This window comes from Ochotona curzoniae, unplaced genomic scaffold, assembly GCF_017591425.1.
Source record: "Ochotona curzoniae isolate NIBS_2020 unplaced genomic scaffold, NIBS_Ocur_1.0 scaffold_4812, whole genome shotgun sequence".
Taxonomy (NCBI): domain Eukaryota; kingdom Metazoa; phylum Chordata; class Mammalia; order Lagomorpha; family Ochotonidae; genus Ochotona; species Ochotona curzoniae.
The window spans coordinates 1,236,277-1,255,058 of NW_024467124.1; the positions used below are offsets into that span (position 1 = coordinate 1,236,277).

The window sequence follows — 18,782 nt, forward strand, 5'->3', positions numbered from 1 at the left end:
GTCTAGACACGAAGCATTCTTTGGACATTTACTGTTTTCAATAGATACTGCAACGAATATTTTCTCAATGCCTATGATAGGCGGTGGAAAAGGCAGCAACAAATTCCCAGAAGATAAGTCTGGGGAGCCTCTCACATTTGGAGTGAAAGAATTTTTAATGATACCTTCAAAAAAATTAATGTTCCACTGCTGAATCTAGATAATTTGATAATATGTCCAAAGTCATAAGCAAAGTGTCACACAAACAACATTTGTGTGTATTTTTGGAGGAGGGGTAAGTTTGGCAAATAAGGACTAAACTGTTGATTGAATAGATGGTTTCTGATTTACTGGTTAGTACCTGTAATCTTTCCACATTTTCTTCCCCTTCTATACTTAAAATCTCAAGGTCTAATCTGATAGCTTCAAAGAAAATCAAAATGGAATAACATTCCATCTTGGACTGCCATGACCATCAAAGTCTCAAGGGCATGAGTTCACAGTCCTTGCAGCCACTGTAAAACAAAAGCCTTTCACTAAGGTCTCAAGCAATGTACGCCGAGCACAGGGTAGGAGGGCTAATTAAATCCAGTTTCGGAGAAGGACCTAGGATGCTTACAGGAAAAGTTTTGAAAAATGAGACACATCAACAAAAGCACTCCCTGGTTTGGGGTTGGTGGGGAGAGTTGAAAGGTTATCATAGGCAGAAATCAAAGCATCAGCCAAGCAGGTTGGTGTGGGGACTCCATGAGATTCCACCACGTTCATTGGATTCCAGGCGATGAAACTGTAAGTAAAAGTTGGGATCAGATCACAGAAAGCCTTGAGCACTGAAACCAAACGTATTTTTAAAGCTTCCATCTTTTAAAAAATATTTCCATCTCTTATTTATTTATCTTCATGTGCTGTTTCACTCACTAACTTCCTAGACAGCTGCAATGACCAGGGTTATGTCACTCAAAGCCAGGAGCCAGGAGCTTCATCCATGGGTAGCAGGGGCCTAGGGATTTGTACCATCTTCCTCTGCTTTTCCAGGGGTATTATCAAGGGGCTGGATTGGAAATGGAGCAGCCAGGACTTGAACTGATGCCCATCTGGGAGGCAGGCGATACGGGTCTTGATTTACCCACTGCAAAAGAGGCTCAAAACCAAACTTCTTAACATGGGCCTCAATTCTCATTTTTCTATATTAGTAATCTCCACTGATAGTGATTAACAGAGCTCAATTGTCTAGGCTTGAATTCTTCCAATATCTTTGACTCTAGATTTATCAATAATGCCTCAGTTAATCCCAGAATATTCTACTTTGCTACATATCGAAACCAAACTGCACTTTATACACCACTCACACATTAAATGCCTGAGTTTGGTTCTTATTTAATTGAATTCTTTCTAGAGTTAGCTGCTGATAAGAGTTGTAGCATAGGACAAACTTTTTCTGCCCACGTCTTCCTCCAACACCTTACGCATTAAGTATTTTCAAAAAAATATTGATGTGTTATTCTCAATCTCATGACCAGGACTCTAGAATTTACTCACTAGGCTATCGAGAGACATACAAAGTTAGGGAGCTACAATGAAAACACTTGCACAGAGATATTTGCACACAGGGGGGATGTTACTGACTGACAGACCTCAAGAAATGGGTTTCAGATTCAATGTTTTAAATTTTAAACATTAAATTGCCTCTAAAACAGGTTGTAAAGTTTATGTTTCCATCAACAATCTGTGCAGGAAGGATTATTCCATGTCACTAGAGAACACTTCATAAGACAGAAATTTAAACTTTCTATAGCATTTTCTTTATTTCAATTCTCAATCATTAGTAAGGTTGGGCATTACCTTGCCATTTGCCAATTGGACTTTTTCTATACATTGTGCCCGCCCTTACTTCTTATCCATATTTTTTGAAAGAGTGGTTTTATTTCTTTATTATCAATAACAAGTCACTATACATTGCAGCCACCGGCCTGTCGGTTGCTATGATTTGACTTCTCAAATGATATGAAATGATTTCTCCAAGTTTTTCACTTGTATTTAGACTATCTTCATAGATTTATTAATCATTCAGGAGTTTAAAATATCATGAACTTGGACCTACCCATCTTTAAAAAAAAAATAACTCCTGGGATTCAAGCTTAGAAAAACACATTACAAAAAAGTTTCTATATTCCAGTATTGCTATTAACTTTTCTATTCAGTTCATGATTTCCCTGATATGTATTCTTACATGACGTGAAGTTGGGGTCTCCTGAGGCATATTATTCTTATCATAAACTGCTAGGCCTGTAACATATACTAAATTGCATATATCTTTATTTGGAAATGAACTTGAACTAGACTTTCCAGAAATCTTGGCAGGACATGTATCTAATTATTAGTAACAGCAGTTACTTCTGAAAAATCAAGTTGAGAAGCAAGCATATTTTATCTTGAAATCTTAAAATAGTCTTTAAGAGAGTTGTATCGATAGTTATTGAAGAAGGGTGGGATAATCAGAGCCAACTTTTAGGAAGGTAGCTTTCATGAAATTAAGATCTGGAATAGAGAGTGAGGTTTGAGGATGGTGGAAGTCAGGACAGCAGCACGGAGAAAAGGAAGGAGAGACTATGCTGGAGAAAGATGATAAAAACGGTGGGCAGAGTGGGAAAGAATAAAATCAGAAGGCTGTGATGCTATGGATGCCGATTTCGCTTTGAAACGGTGTCACATCAGTGCGATACATGATCAATGCATGAGTGTACCTTCCACAAGAGCAAGAGTCAACTAGCAAATCAGCCAAACCTACAGTATATTCGTTTGCAACATCTACACTCCCAATCTGCTTCTTTGTGACTCCTTCAGAAACTATCCAAGTGTGTCACCTTCCTTAAAGTAACACCTGTGTTACTTATTACTAACCTTTTCAACCATGATAACTTAACTCACATTCCAGATTTTACCTATATTCAAGAATGACTGACAGAATACGATGTGGGGACACCTGTTTGTTGGTTACTTAAGAGAGTGATACTTCAGAGGGGTGACAGAGTTTGGGTCCAGAGCAGACATCAGCTCTACTAGGAAGCTGTATCCAGGTGCGCTCTGGCCCAGGCTGCGTGACTCAGAGCACACAGACGCAGCCCTCCGCAAGAACTGCCTTCCTTCCTGCTTCCAGAAAACAGGAGGAACAGCAGAAACATTTGGTGACCAGAAAACAAATAGCTCATCACTTGAGCCTGATTCACACATTTGCCATTTCTCCTTTAGTACTTAGAAAAATGAACCAACCTGTTCTACTTACAAATATCTGATTTTTAAGACCCTGATTTATGACACATTCAGGCATCCCCCATTGTACTAGCATTTAGATCAGTGTTCAACTGGGAGATCCTGGCTGTTGAGTCAGAGAGATGAATGGGTTCTTTCTTTGAATTATTATTCCTGCTGCTTTCACTGGGGAAGTTACTTATCACACAAGGATGTATGTCTACAGGGGTTAGAAAGAACGTGGCTACTATTTTCTGTCTATAGAGCAACACATGGATTTTAGAATGGGTGCACTTAGAACTTAACATGCAAAGCTGATTTCAAAGATTCTATCCTTTGTAGGAACAACAGCAAAAGAAAAGATAAATAAATAAAACTCTGCTAGTCTTAAGTAAGAATCTCCCAAACTGACACCTAAAACAGATCACAGGGCCGAAAATCTTGAGAAAAAATCTCATCACCGAGGGAATCAACAGGAACTTACTCGACTCGATTATAAAAACTCTGCTCCTTAAAAGCTGGGCCATGAATTTTCATAAAACTCAAATTGCTTCAATGAAGCAGCCACTGAGCAGCATCAATAAAACATGAAAATCAACTTATTCCTTTTATTTTTCTTCACTTAGATTTCAGTTACTAGCATTATTATTATGCATTTCAATACCAAATTTCAAAAGGCATAAGGAAACATGAATGTGAGGCTAGTCGGGTCACAGGAGAGGCTCACCAGTGATGCCTGGCTGACAGCTACTGTGCCCAGGTTTTTGTCAGTAGTTGTGAAAGATATTCAAGCAGAGGTTTCCATAAGAGGATCTGCCACAATTTTTAGCAACTGTACAACATATAATTTTGTTAAATTTGCATTCAAATAAGTGCTAGCCTTAAAAAAAAAGCACCTGTTCCTATGACAATAGGCATAGTGAAATGATGCTTACACAAATGTGATGATGAATGTCACTCAGTTATTGCTGTTATTTTTTTTCCTTCAGCAATTCATCAAATTTTTCTCTGATGTCTATCACCCAACCACTTAACAATCCTCAGTAGACAAAACCACGCCATAGAAATCTAAAGGCTGTTTTGCTAATACTCAGAAACCAAAAGGCATTATTGTGTTGGTACTTCGAAGACAATTTTTATTGACTTCGCTAATTGGATAATCAGCATTCTTCTACAATTCAGTAGTAAAATATTTCCTAGCTAAGCAAGAACAGGATTCTTTAGTTACCTCCTAATCAACGTATGTTTCAAAATGCTTATTCTTTTAAATGAATGTGATTTTTAAAATACTACGCTGTGTCTCAACATATAATAATACAATCTAGAAACTGCCCACTCAGTATAAATACACATCCTCAAATTACCCATCTTCAGAAACTCATTTTTAAGGGTTTTTTTTTTTTTGCATCTATACAACAGCCATTAAACTGCTGAAAGGATTAGCCTGAAAATGTATTATTCAATCACACTAGATAGCTTATCGCAATAAATTATAATACACATTAAATTACTAACAAATGTATGTACTACCTCATATAATGTGATTACACCATATGTTTGGGTGGGTTCTCTCCACTGAAGAAATATCTTCTCCTCAAAGGTACTTCCTTGGATGGATTCCGTGGGAACGGCCCCTGGGACTGAAGGAAGGTGGAGAAAGGTCATTGCGTAAGAAACAGTTTCCTTCCCCCTCCAAAACAAGATACATTCTCCTAAACTTAAGCTACCATTTATTAAAATGTAAGATCTTCACAATGTACAGACACAATTGTTTTTTAAAAATATGAACTCCAAACCCATTTTAGCTATGTTGTCCTGATAATGAAAAAAAAATCACCTCTCCTTTGGAGTCTGAATTAATTAGAGCTCAGCAATTATCTTTTAAAAGGAGTTTTTCATTCATTCAAAATAAATAATTGGTGCTTTTATCAACATGGATGTAATTACAGCTACTTCTGAGTAACATATATGAACTGTTACAGTAACACATATATTAAGAAAAACACACAAAGCAGAGATTAATGTAGAGTAGGTAAATAAAAAATGTAGTTTATAAAATTATTTGTTAATAATGCTGGAGACTCAGAAATATTTATTGTCATTTTTTTCAGAGATCAAAATATGTGAAACCTTAGAAACTGTAAGAAAATGTAATCAATTTAAGGGAAAATGGAGATCTTTTTTGCCAACTTTCTATAAAATAACAGTATCATTTCAAAATATGATTTATTTCTATCATAAATTTTAATTGATAATTCTAATTTTAAATTCACTTCAGCAGCTTTTGTAATATATATATAATTATTTTTATGCCAATAACTGACTTTGGTAGCTTATAAATAAGCTTTATAAATAAATCAGAATAACTACATTGTTTATAAATATATATGAGGCTGTGTGAACAAATTGTTTGGTAATGCAAAGAATGATCAAAAATGGTTTGCAGACAGTTCAAATGTCCTGATTTTAAAACTTCTGACAAAGTTACACTCATCAAGAGTGTTGGCATGAGGGTAGCCATATAGATCAAGGATTAGAACTGGGAATCCCCTTATAATTATAACTTTAAACCTATATATATGTTTGCAAACAATAGCTTTTCAATAACAGTGCTAGTAAAATTCAATGAAAAACAATCATCTTTCCTAAAAAATATGAAATCAAAAATAGACTAAAGACCTAAATATAAGACCATAAAATTCTAACATGCATGCAAATACTCATGATCTTTAATATTCAGAATGGCAAGAAAACAGAAATAATCCACATTTTCATTAACTGATGGGTAAACATATTTCATAAGTTCTTTTGTTTTTAAGGAGCCTGTATAAGTGTTTTAGGCTACAGAGGTTAAAATGATCCTCTCAATGATTGGCAAGATTGCCTAGGATGCAGGTTGGGAAGACTGTCTACGATTCCCAAAGGACCCATCAGTAGTATTCACTTTCTTTTCTTTTTTTTTTTTTTTTAAGATTTATTTTTATTATTTTTTGATTGGAAAGGCGGATATACAGAGAGGAGAGACAGAGAGGAAGATCTTCCGTCCGATGATTCACTCCCCAAGTGAGTGCAACGGTTGATGCTATGCGCCGATCCAAAGCCAGGAGCCTCTTCCGGGTCTCCCACGCGGGTGCAGGGTCCCAAAGCTTTGGGCTGTCCTCGACTGCTTTCCCAGGCCACAGGCAGGGAGCTGGAAGGGAAGCGGGCCCGCCGGGACTAGAACCGGCGCCCATATGGGATCCCGGGCGTGCTAGGTGAGGACCTTAACCACTTGCGCCACCGCGCCGGGCCCAGTAGTATTCACTTTCAACTGATGGGTTGCTTATAGGTGGACATGAGATACTGCCAAAGCACTGTTTCGACTGGTGCAAGCAAAAATTAGAGTGGGTGAGGGTTGGCTGGGCTTTGCCACAGCATCAGCTGGCAGAGGCTGGCACTGGGAGCTTAATCTGTCAAATTCAATTCCAGAACCACCTGGAGAGTGCACAATCTGGAAGTTGGAGTTGCCTAGTACAGAGATAATGGGCACCTCCCTCATGGGTTACCACTCCTACTGGAGAGCACAAAAACCAGGACAGGGACAGGGGTGGCTAGACAGAAGGGCAGACAGACGTATCTGCTATGGCCCGCAGATTGGAGCCAGATTCATGATCTACAGCCTGAGGACAATCTTGGGGTTCAAGAGGCAGACATGAGAAGCAGCCAGGTGGAGAGGCACTGAGTAGGAAAGAGGAGACAAGGAAAGAGGCAAGAGGAGATGAGGCAGCCAGTGGGGAGAATCCGGATGCAGAGATGGCGCCCCAACACAGAGTGACTGACACCTCTGCTAAGGGAGGGGCAAGTGCGAAGGAAAAGCAACATTGCAAGAGCGCAGGCCAAAAAATCCAGTCAAAGCTGAGTCCGGGTTTCGGGAACAAAGAACAGCAGAGAGTCACTGCGATGGTCTTACAGAGAGGACAGCACGGCAAAAATCAATTTCCAAAATCAGGTTAGTGCAAAGTAAGACCATTGAGAAAATGCCAGAAACCCAAGGAAAGGTTAGAGACGAATATGGAGATTTTGACATTAATTAATAAGGATCTGATATAGAAAGCAAAAGTTGAGAAAAATGAAACATTGAATACTCTGGAAGCAGAAACAGACATTAGGTCCAGCTCAAGTAAACACAGAGGCAGAAGGGCCAGCAAGGACTTGATGATACAACTGATGCCATAACTATCCTCTCCTTTTTAAAAAAACAGTGAGGGAGAGCTGGAGGGCTCAGACACAAGGCATTCAATACTGCCTTGACCCAGAGGTTGGAACAACCCCCGACTCCTACCAAAAAGAACTGTAATGAAACAACTATTTGAGGGTGGCCAAAAAGGCAGGGCTCCGGGAAAGCCCCTCACTTACTCTGGGAGCACCTGTTTTCCTTCCATAGTAGTCTGCATGATGTTGACAGAACAAAAATATCCTGTAAGTCTTTACTAGTTCTTTAAATGAAACAGTAAAAAAAAAAAAAAATCATCATAAATAATTCATGACATTCAGTTGATGATCAAAATTGATGCCCACAGCCTTGGAGGAAAGGGACTGAACCCCATGTTCAGTCCCAAAATTGATGCCCACTTCCTGAACCCCATGTCAAGTTCACTGACTGCATGTACTAGATGGGTTGGCTGTGTAAAGCAACATCTGGGAGTTGCCAAGACAACCAAGGAGAAGGGAGTTTCCTTTGTGCCTCTCTGCCTAGACCTAGGGAGCAGGAGGGTGTGGGCCATGCTCCCAGAACAGGACAAGATAGTGGCTTAAATACCCTAATTCAAGACAACTTTTTATCAGCTCAGACACCCGGTGCCTCTGTGCCCCTCCTTATGTCATGATTATAAGAAGAGAAAAAAAAAATGCCTTAAAAAGCCCAGGCCAGTTCCCCTAGAGCCAGTGCCCAGTAGGACACTACTTCCCTACTTCTTTGTAGGGCAGTGCTGTCTTATTGCTTTGCTTTGAATAAAGATTGTTTGTTTCCCTGCTTTTTATTTCTATGCAAACCTGAGGAATGAACTCACTGCACTTTGCCAGTAATAATAATAATTGGCAAGAAGAAGCAAAAAGTTAAACATCTACTTTTTGCAGGATTACAGAAGTTTATTCATTTAACAGCCTCCCAAGTTCTTTGCCACTAATTTTCATGCCTGGAAAATGAATTTCTGGTCAAACACAACCTTTTATATGAAATGCTATATGAATATGCTCAACATAAGGGCTCCCTGTATTCTCAGTGCAAAAGCACATTTGCATCTGGACCACAGGAGTCACAATTTTTTAAGTTACTTTTTTAGTTTATCATAGTTGCATATTTGTTTTCATTTTTAAAATGAGTTGCTGGTGACATGCATGGTTTATTTGATAAATCTTTGTCTACTAAATTTTTGTTTATTTTAAATCTTTATTAAATTACAACACTGTTCAGATAAGGACCACCAACTTGAAGTCATTGCTGAGCTATGAAAACCATTTCATAATGTCACTTCAATATATCTAAATAAACATTTCACATAAATAGACTGATACCCTAAATAACAACTTTTCGGTCTAAAATGATGATAAAATGCCAATGAAGGGTTGCTTGGAGCTACACAAATTTATCAGTATAGAAATTTAAATATATGACAAAGAATTAAAACATATTTCTACATCTTTATTCCTTCTCATTTTGTTCAATCAGAGCTTAGGTCTGATACAGAGTATGAGTTCTAAGTTGGCATCAAGCAAAATAGCTCTTTTTCCAGTGTGGTACCATTCAGCCCTCAACTGAGACAAGGGAAGTGCTTCCTGAAAAGTTGTGGGTCATTTAGAAGTACTCACGGTCTTCATCCGTTTGCACGACAAGTGCCTGACTCTCCTTGCGACCCTCGGGGTTCATGAGGATGAGTTTGACGCTGACGTTGGTGTATGGTGACAGGTTGGTGATGGTGTGCTGCGGGTGGGAGTTATCTGGATCCCAGCTCACTTCTTCTCGCACTTGTTCCTGTCCTCCGACTTGGTAACAGTAGTGGACGGTGAGATTGTAACTGTGGCAACGGGTCACGTTATAGCCAAATGGCTCCCAGCGGATAGTGATCTGTCGAGATTTGACCTCTACAACTTCCAGCTTTCTTGGACCACGCATGGGATCTGTTTAGAAAAGAAAACGTAATGGAAAAGAATTACAAAAGCTCTAGTGAAGTCCAACTATTGTAAATACTCCTTCTGGCTCCCAACATCTGGTCTCCTCTTCCTCAGAAATAATAGAAATTCCCAAATCTTAACTAGACATTTGGGGATAGGACTTCTGGGAGGTGTTCTTGAAAGGAGGGGGCATAACATGTTTGATCCTTCTCCCTTCCATTAGCTGGGTTAAGGGTATGATGTTTGGATGCAGCCATAAGGGATCATGAGGTATTTAAATTATTAAGAATCCAAAACAATGTTGGAGCAAAAGACTCTTCCATGCAAACTTCTCATCTCAACTGAATGCTATATTACCTCAGCCTTTTTCCTCCCCCTTTATCTCTGATTCAAGGAAACAATCTTAATACTAACATAACACACAATTAAATAAATACAGGCATATTTTCTTTTAATTTGATAGGCAGGCACACACATACACTGAGAGAAACACACACACACACACACACACACACACACACACACACACACACACGTATCTTCCATCTACTGGTTTACTCCTCAAATGCTTACATGAGCCAGGGATGGGCTAGGATGAAACCAGCAGCCTGGATCTTAATTCAAGTCCCCCACGTGCACAGTAGGAACCCTGGTAGTTGAACAATTTCCCGCTGCCTCCCAGCGGGTGCTTTACCAGGAGAACAGATGGGAAAAGGAGAGGTTGGAATTCAAACCTGGATATCCCAATAGGTGACTTGAACAGCTTTTCCAAATGCCTACTTCTAATATGTATTCTCTAAATTCAAAATTTAATTGTAATTATATTAAAAATCTAAATCACATGCAAGGGACAGGAGCATTTTGAATAGTGTAAAGGGAAATATGCAAAGCTTATTTATGAAATGACAATGGGGTGATCATTTAGTCATAACATTAAGTACGGAATATTATTTGAGCATTTATTATGTACTATGCAGTATCCCAAGAAACATCATTTAGGTGGCTAAAAAAATTATAACCTAAAAAGTTCTGTTTTGTTTCACCCAGTTCACATTTCATCGATAATGTTGATTTTTTTTAAACTGTGGCCACCACATAGGAATTAAAGTGATGTATGGTACAATATCTAAGTGAAAAGAAGCATGGAAACTTGAGATTAATAGCTACCTTTTACTGCACAGTTTTATGTTGAATGACTTGCTTCATACAAATTGAAGACTCCTGAAAGTTAACTTGTTGGTAATTTTTTTTCCATCATAGACACAAAACTGTGACGAAGGCAGATTCAATGAGTCAGACAGGGTCATAGTTTGACTGTGACCTTCAAGTTTAGATACTGAAGGTAATGTGATGTTGCCTCAACTAAACTGCAGTGTCTACCAAACTAAAGAGAACCAGCTAACAAGAAACTAAAAACACTAAAACTCCATCTAAAACCTAGAGAAAAAAGACAAAAGCCAATAAAGATCCAAAGTATTTCATCTAAAGACCAAAGGGCTAAAAGAATTCTTCTCCCTTTTCCTTCTAATTCCAAAGAAATTGGGCCAAGGCTTGCAATCTTCGTGTGCCAGACACCCTGTCTGGACTTTAGGGTGCTGCAAATTTCTCTGGGTCTTGATGCCCATTTGTACATAAATCACTTATGTCTGTTCTCTCCATCATTTTGGACCTTGAGATAACACAGAATCTTCTTTCCCTGCGCCCTCCAACGCATGGCAAAATGCGAAGGAAACTGCTACAGTTTTATACAGGAAAGAGGAAAAACAAGCTCACGCTGAGCAGGCGGGCTATCTATCCCACAACAACACTGAGCACCAAGGAGGAGCACAACAAAAACTCCCCCAAGGAATCTTGAGCAGCATGCTGACAGACTGTTGCTTTATTACTGAATGACTTTTTTAATATTTAAACTACTAGTTTTAGGGAATCATAAATGTTATTTAGAAATATCAGGGTAGCATTTTTTCCCCAAATTAGTGACATTTTACAATCTAAAAGGCGACGTCTAATTTTATATAATGCCTCATCAGTTGAACGTTTACAAAAACGTGTAATAAGTTCCAAACCCCTTTTACACAAGCAGATTAGCATGCATCTCTCACCTTACCCCTTATTACTCACAGCTTTCCTCATGGGTTGTTCTACAGTACTTCTCCATGCTTTCCATCAATTTTATTTACTAGTAAAACGACTACATGCTTCAGATATTAGTTTAAACAAGCAGTGCTGCTCTACTTTAATTTTAATGGAAATTTTTCTGTTGCATAAATAAACCTGCTTTTGTGACGCAGCTGCTAAAACAATTGCCTGCAATGCTGGCAGGCATATAGGCACCCCTTCACATGTGCCAGCTGTTCCACTTTCGACCCGTATCCCCTGTATCCTTAATGGCACATGATAGCCTCAGTGCCTGGGGCCCTGCCACCACGTTGGATGAACCAAAAGAAGCTCCTGGCTTCTAGCTCCCTGCTTTGGTCTTCTGGGATTGTGGGCCTCTCGGAACGAGCCAGCAACGAGATCTCTCTCCCTCTCTCTCTCTATTTCTCCCTCTCAGTAATGCCTTCCAGATAGATAGATAGATAGATAGATAGATAGATAGATAGATAGATAAAATAATTTTAAAAATTGAAAAAATGTTCTGCATCACTTTGGTCATCTGTAGTGCAAACATACCGCTTAAATTGTGCCCCATATCTATAAGGGCTCTCTCTGTCTACTGACCAAGTTTTCTTGAAATGCATGTTCATCTTGTTCTGTTAGTACCTCTTGGGATACCACCACAAAGAAATAATTTTTAAAAAGTCTCCAATTTTCCACAGAACAGTCCTCTTGGACCAAGTTTCCAAAGCCACATTTGCATGAGCCAGGGCAAGGCGATATGAGGCTCTACCTTTCAAACCAAAAGAGGTTTGCACTCATTGGCTTGTTCAAGTTTCAGATTAACAAAAGTAAAAACTAATAATAAAATAGCTTTTACAAAGTTCAGGTGGCCCCTGGCTTGATGACATTGGACAGAGGATTTTTAAAAAACACAATAATGATGTAAAAACAAAATGCATTCAGCTAAAACCATACTTGGAATGAGGAATCAGGATCTTTCCTGAGCAGGTGCTGTGTGGTTCATTTCTCACTTTGACACTGAGCAGCAAGCACGAGTCACAGACACTAAGAAAATCACCAGTGTTCTACATTCAATAAAGTATATGGGATTGTGGGCAATCACATTTGGGTCCCCACCCGCTACCTGGTGGGTATGGCTCATCGCTTACCTGCCCATGACCTGAAGCACAGCTTCCAGCCCTACACATGGAGTGTGACCTCTGACCTGACTAGAAGGTCTAGGGCAATACAAGTGGAACATAACCTCTGACATGACCAGAAGATCAAGGGAAATAGACTTGCCTTATAGCCATATTATAGTGTCTTTGATGGGTAGGGGGGAGGGGACTGTCAGAAGATGTACTCCTGCCCTCCTCTTCCTTAACCTTTAAAACTTATAATGTGTGCATAATAAAGCACACCATTCCTCATCAGCTTGTGTTCGGTAGTTCTTCAGCTGAACAACACCATCACCTCACCCTTGGTGACTGTGGGGAGTGCTGGCAGGATGAAACCCCAAGATGAGACATTCAACATTTCATCAGAAACAGGCGTGTATTAGTGATTCCTCCCAACTCTAGGCTGATGTAAATGTTATGAGCACATTTTTTATATCCTTTGCACATGTGAGTAATTCCATTGTGTCTACTAAGATATTATCAGATGGATCCTTAAACATTTTTGCATTTGTACGAAACACAAGAGAATTTTGAATCAAAGCCATGATGTAGGCAACCAGGTCCATTGAAGATAGGAAACTGTCATTTTCTGTTTACAGGATCTAAAAGTAAAGTTCTGGGAGTTGGGGAAATGGATAGTACAAGGCAGGTATACCCAATAGATGTCAGAGCATGCTGTGCGTAACCACGCACCTGTGACAGCATGCTGCTTCAGAGACGGTGTTGATAGGCCAAGCACCATGACTACGGAAATGTGCAAATCCCATCAACTCTTCTCATGAAACACTCGATGCTGTGTTTCTTTGTACTTCTTGCTTGCACTGTGTAAAACTGAGTTCTGATTCAGCAAGACTTACAATGGCTCCATCTGAAGTTAGTGTTTCATCATACCTTTATTTCCCATGTTTCTATGCAACTATTTCCACTTGAGTCTGTTGACTGGGAAGAGGCATTCCACAGGGACATCGCCTGTCGTGAGCTACAACTGAGGATCACTACAGACTTTGAAAGACATCACTGTAGAAATCTATCACTCTGCAGCTTCATAACCACAAATGTGGCTACAAATGCGTGATTTCAGCAGGCTAACTGCACTGCCCCACAAAAAAAGCAAACAATCAAAAAGCCTTGGCATGCCACTACTACCTTTCTATGTGCAACACATAAATTTCTTCCAGTAAGATGACAGGGTAATAAATTATATTCATAGGATCACTACTTATGGGATATCTGACTCTTTTCTCATAATCCTCAAGATGCTGCTGAGGCTAGGAATGCATTCCAAGGCCATCCCTCTTCACATTTCCACCCTCAGGCCCCTTTCCTGGGACAGGTAGCATGACAGGCCTCACTGGCATGAATCATGAGTGAGCCAGTCCAATCTGTGCCCAGCGAGTCCTGATAGGAGATGTACTCTAAGGAGTACACTGGCTGTCGCTTAGTAAGGGAGTTCATCCTGATTCCCTGGCTGGCGCCTGCAATATTTTTCACTGTGTTCTCTTTCTGCCAGGTTGAGCTGGGTTTTGGGCAGAGAATTCTGACAGCTGCAGTTCTGAACTGAGGGACCAGCAAGCCCCGTTCTAGCCTCCAGCACTTTAGCATCCTGTTTAATCAGTGCTCCTGGCTCCTTCTACATTCAGTCCTGTTTTTCCCCCCAAATAAGGGCAGAAACTGACTGATAGGATCAATTTCCATTGCAGGTTCAATTCACAGCTCATTTCTCTGGAACTCTGCACTTTACCTTCTATTACTTCTACAGTGCTTTTTCAGAAACTCAATTTCAGAACCAGTGAGAGATATTTGGGTGTAATTTTAGGATCCTGTCATTGATAATCAAAAACACAGATTACAACCAATGCGACTGCTAACAGGACTCTCTTCTACCTTTTCGTGAACCATTCAGAGGTCTATTACAATAAAGGGAATAACAAACTGAATAGCATGATGGCTCCCTTTCAGTGCCTTCAGCTATTGTATTCTGCCTTATCAATCACAGAAAAGCAGGTGAAAAATAGCAAAGGCACATCTTCACTTACTCTACCATTCACTGAAATCAGATCAAAGATCTGATTAGCTACTGTGTATTACCCACCCCACATCCCCCAAGAGGTGAAAATTCTAAGCAGAAATGTCTGCAATTCGGTGGCACTGTTTTCAAGCAATACAGCAACCGTGTTTGAACTATCAATGTTTGGCAGAATTCAAAAAGTGTCTTTGTCCACCAAGTTGAAAATTTTGAAACTGCATCAATCTTTCGTTTATGCAACCTTGCAGGCATCTAGGATGATACTTGAAAAATCTTGTGGGAAAATGGAATTAAAACAAGTTTATTTTCACATAAAATTTTCTAAGATCCATTATTGTTCTTTTTCATAATATACATTTTTCACGAGCTTTTGAAGAGATCTCAAATGTGTGGATTTTGAGTTTTGGTTGCACTAGTAAAATCTTAATGTCATTGTTCATGAATATTCTGTGTATCCTCATATGTCTCTGATGTAACAAGTGAGTGAAAACTTGTTACAAGGAATACACGAATTTTTTTGGAGTACATGAATTTGTATTGACTCTTCCATGGAAATGGTTTTCACAGATATTACACAGATACTTCTTACATTTAATTATGATTAGATTTAAGAAAGGTCCACTGAAGACAATGCTTTTCTGAAATATATCACACAATACTAAATACAAGAATTGTTCCTGTAGCTCTGGTGGCACAATCGGTTAGCACGCGGTACTTATACAGAATTGCTCCTGCCCTTTAAAAAAAAAATGATTTGAGAAGAAAACAGTCTTAGATTAAGCTAGTGAAAGTATAGCAATGTCAAACCCTACATGGAATACAGCATATTGCAGTTTATTTCATGATTTAGGATGAACATATTACCACTAGTTTGACCTAAATTTTAAAAGTATGTTCTCACTTAATTTTTCTAGACTGTGAGCTAGTCACATGTCTGTTATACTGATCATTTAATTTCCCATCACATTAGAAACCTGGCTCAACAGGCTAATTTTCCCACTTGTAGTGCCAGCATCCCATATGGTTGCTAGTTCTAGTCTCAGCTGCTTCATTTCCAATCCAGCTCCCTACTTCTGTCCTGGGAAAGCAGCAAAGGAATTCTCAAGTCCTTGGGCCTCTGCACCCATGTGTCTACCAGAAGAAGCTCCTGGCTCCCAGCTTTGGGTTAGCTCAACTCCAGACATATTGGCCATTTGGTGAGTAAACCAGCAAATGAAAAAATTTTTTTTCTCTTTCTCTCCTTCACTATATAAATGGATATTTCAAATGAAAATAAATAAATCTTTATTTAAAAAAAAAACGAAAGCTGGAATTCCAAATTCACACTTTACAAGAAAGGTGAAAGATACCTTCAAAGAATAAAATCATCAGCCATAGTAACCACAGACCCTCTGTGGCAACAGGCATGGCTATGCATGCACTCTAAACAAAAGCTTAGTGTGAGCCTTCTGCAGTGGAGTTAGCTAGTCGGAAAGGGTGAGCATGCGCAAAGATTCTGCCTAGTTGTTGGTTGAAAACAACCAGAGAATATGTCAGAGGTCCTGGGTTAGTTACCATGGACTCCACTTCAGATAACCACACAAACTCCTCAGGATAAATGCTTAAAATTTTAAGTTTCCAAGAATTGGAACAAGAGAGACATCTTTACTAACTACAGCTTCCAAAAATATTTGTCATATTTTATTCTGCCTGAATTGATCATTGTATAAAACAAGGCTACAAGTCTCACAGTGGCTGAAAGATGTTTTTCCTTTAAACACGAGGTATTCTTTCTTATTGGTATCTAAGGTTTTTGAAATTTGAAATTATACCTTTACAACACACTGAAAAGTAAAAAGAAAACAGCCACTTGAACGACTACTAACATCAAATGCTAACATTTCGTGTTTCGCTTCACAGCACTTCTCTTTAACAGAATGAAAACAGTAGAGAGAATACTCCTTTCTGCTTTCCTGCTTGTTAACTGAAAGGTTATTATTTGTTGTTTCCAGGCATATTTTTATACATTATTACCTTTCTATCTATGTGTCTGTGTGTGTAACTATAAGATATATAAGATATGTTATATATACATATATGTGTGTGTGTGCTTTAAAATGTATAAAAATGTTACCTGTCTTTGCAACTCAAAATTTTCTCCAACATACCCAAGGTGAAGCATAGAGGTCTAGTTACAATTTTAACTGGTGCAGAGGATTCCACTATGATAAAACATGGTTGACTGATCTGCTTCCCTAGGGGGATCACACAGCTATGCCTACTCTGTCTCTATGATGAGTGGTGCTGCAACTGACCCAGCAATGTGTGTCCTTTTACCTACAGTTTTTCTTGGGTGGAAACACAAGGTGGTACTGCTGAAGAATTTGCAGGACTTCAAGAGAATGTCAAATGGCTCTCTAAGAGGATAACAAGGGTTAATGTTTCATTGTCTCGAGAGAGACTACATTTTAATGCTATGAGTTCATGCAGATCCTAAGTAAGCAGCATTGGTTCTAGTCAAACATAAATACGCAAAGTCTAGTGGGACCAAATTTATTTGACATAATTCTACAGACAGAAATGTATCTATGTTTAAAAATGAATAATAAATATCATATCATATCATATCATGAATCAATGAATAATCTATATCATATCATATGTGTTTGTATGACAGCAAAACAACATAGTCAGATTCTCAATAAGTTGATGAATAATTGATCTCTATGGTAATTACCAAGGTTTCTCATGATGATGAAATGATATCATTTATCCTGAAGGACTCTTTCATTTCCAAACAACTAGATCCAGGATGAGGTCTTCACTTTTTATCACGAGGGGATGTAGTATGCCTTTGGTGACACCTTGGACAGTGCCCCTTGCCCAAAGGGAGGTAAGAGTTGAAAATTTAGTTGACCTTACAGCACTGTAATCTCTGTAAGACTCTGGCCGGGAGTAAGGTGGGCAGAGATGCCTAATGGCCCTAGGATAATCCCACATTACCCACATTCGCAGTATTTAAAGCATCCATGGTCAATACTGGCCCCAACAAACACAAACACAAATCTATAAAGAAATATCTACTAGCTATAGCTACCTTAAATGAGGCCCCCTATTCCACAACCCAGTAAGTTCACCAGTACAGATCATGTGAAACCAGAAAAAGCTATAGCAAGTGAGAATCAGCCAAAATAACAAAGCATTACCTAAATCACCCGACACTGAGTATAAAATTTAATCAATGATTTCAAATTTTTAAATGTCCATGCAAAGGTGAATTGTAACAGGCAACCACAAACATAAAGACCCTTTAAAATGAAAGAAATACTTTTATACATGAAGACAAGACATAACTGAACAGAGAATTCATGACCAGAAAACAAATCACAGGAAATTACCTGCATGCAAGAAAAAGAAATGAAAATATATCCGAAGTGCTGAGGGAAAACATCAGCTCAGAATGACAAATGCTAGTTTCTTTCTAAGATTGAGAGGAAATATAGCTGATTTCAAAGAATCAAAACTGAGTGAGTTTACTACGAATGAACTTATAATAAAGGATCAACTTCAAGAAGAGAAAGGTAGTTCAAGGACACAGATGTTGGGGAAAATGATGAACAAAGGAATAGGTAAACTTTTGTTTAGAAAATAATAATTGAGGGCCAGCACGGTCACAGTGTATAAAGTCACAGCCTACCAAGCCAATGTCCCAAATGCGTGCTGGTTTGTGTCACGGCTGTTCCACTTCTGATCCAGCTCTCTGCTGATGATGTGGGTAAGACGGGGAAGGACAGTCCAAGAGGTTGACTCCCTGCTACTCACATAGGAGATCCAGAGGAAGCTCCTCATTGAACGGGTCCAGCCTCAGCCATCATAGCTACCTGGAGAATGAACCAGTGTATGGAAGATCTGTCTGCCCCTCTCTTAATAAATGCATAAATCTTCCAATAGTAGTAATGGTAATAATAATATTTAATTTGGAAGGTTTTTAAAAAACATTGTAGGATCAAACTACTGTCAAAACAAAAGTGTTTATGTAGGAAGGACAATGCTTTGAGTTGGAATCTTAAAAACTATTACAACTGTGATGGGAAATGTAAGATATAAAATATAGATTATGT

At 38.9% G+C, this 18,782-nt stretch overlaps 1 protein-coding gene across 3 annotated transcripts in view; it reads right to left on the reverse strand.

Annotated features, from left to right (window-relative positions):
• The window catches only part of PTPRM (protein tyrosine phosphatase receptor type M), a 773,655-nt gene that overhangs the window by 293,122 nt on the left and 461,751 nt on the right, over nucleotides 1–18,782 (reverse strand). For all 3 annotated transcript variants that reach the window (XM_040970558.1, XM_040970557.1, XM_040970559.1), the window contains 2 exons: nucleotides 9,076–9,384; nucleotides 4,759–4,868 (listed from right to left, as the gene is read on the reverse strand). In XM_040970558.1, the coding sequence (XP_040826492.1) occupies nucleotides 4,759–4,868; nucleotides 9,076–9,384 (419 nt within the window). The remainder of the gene's footprint in view (nucleotides 1–4,758; nucleotides 4,869–9,075; nucleotides 9,385–18,782) is intronic.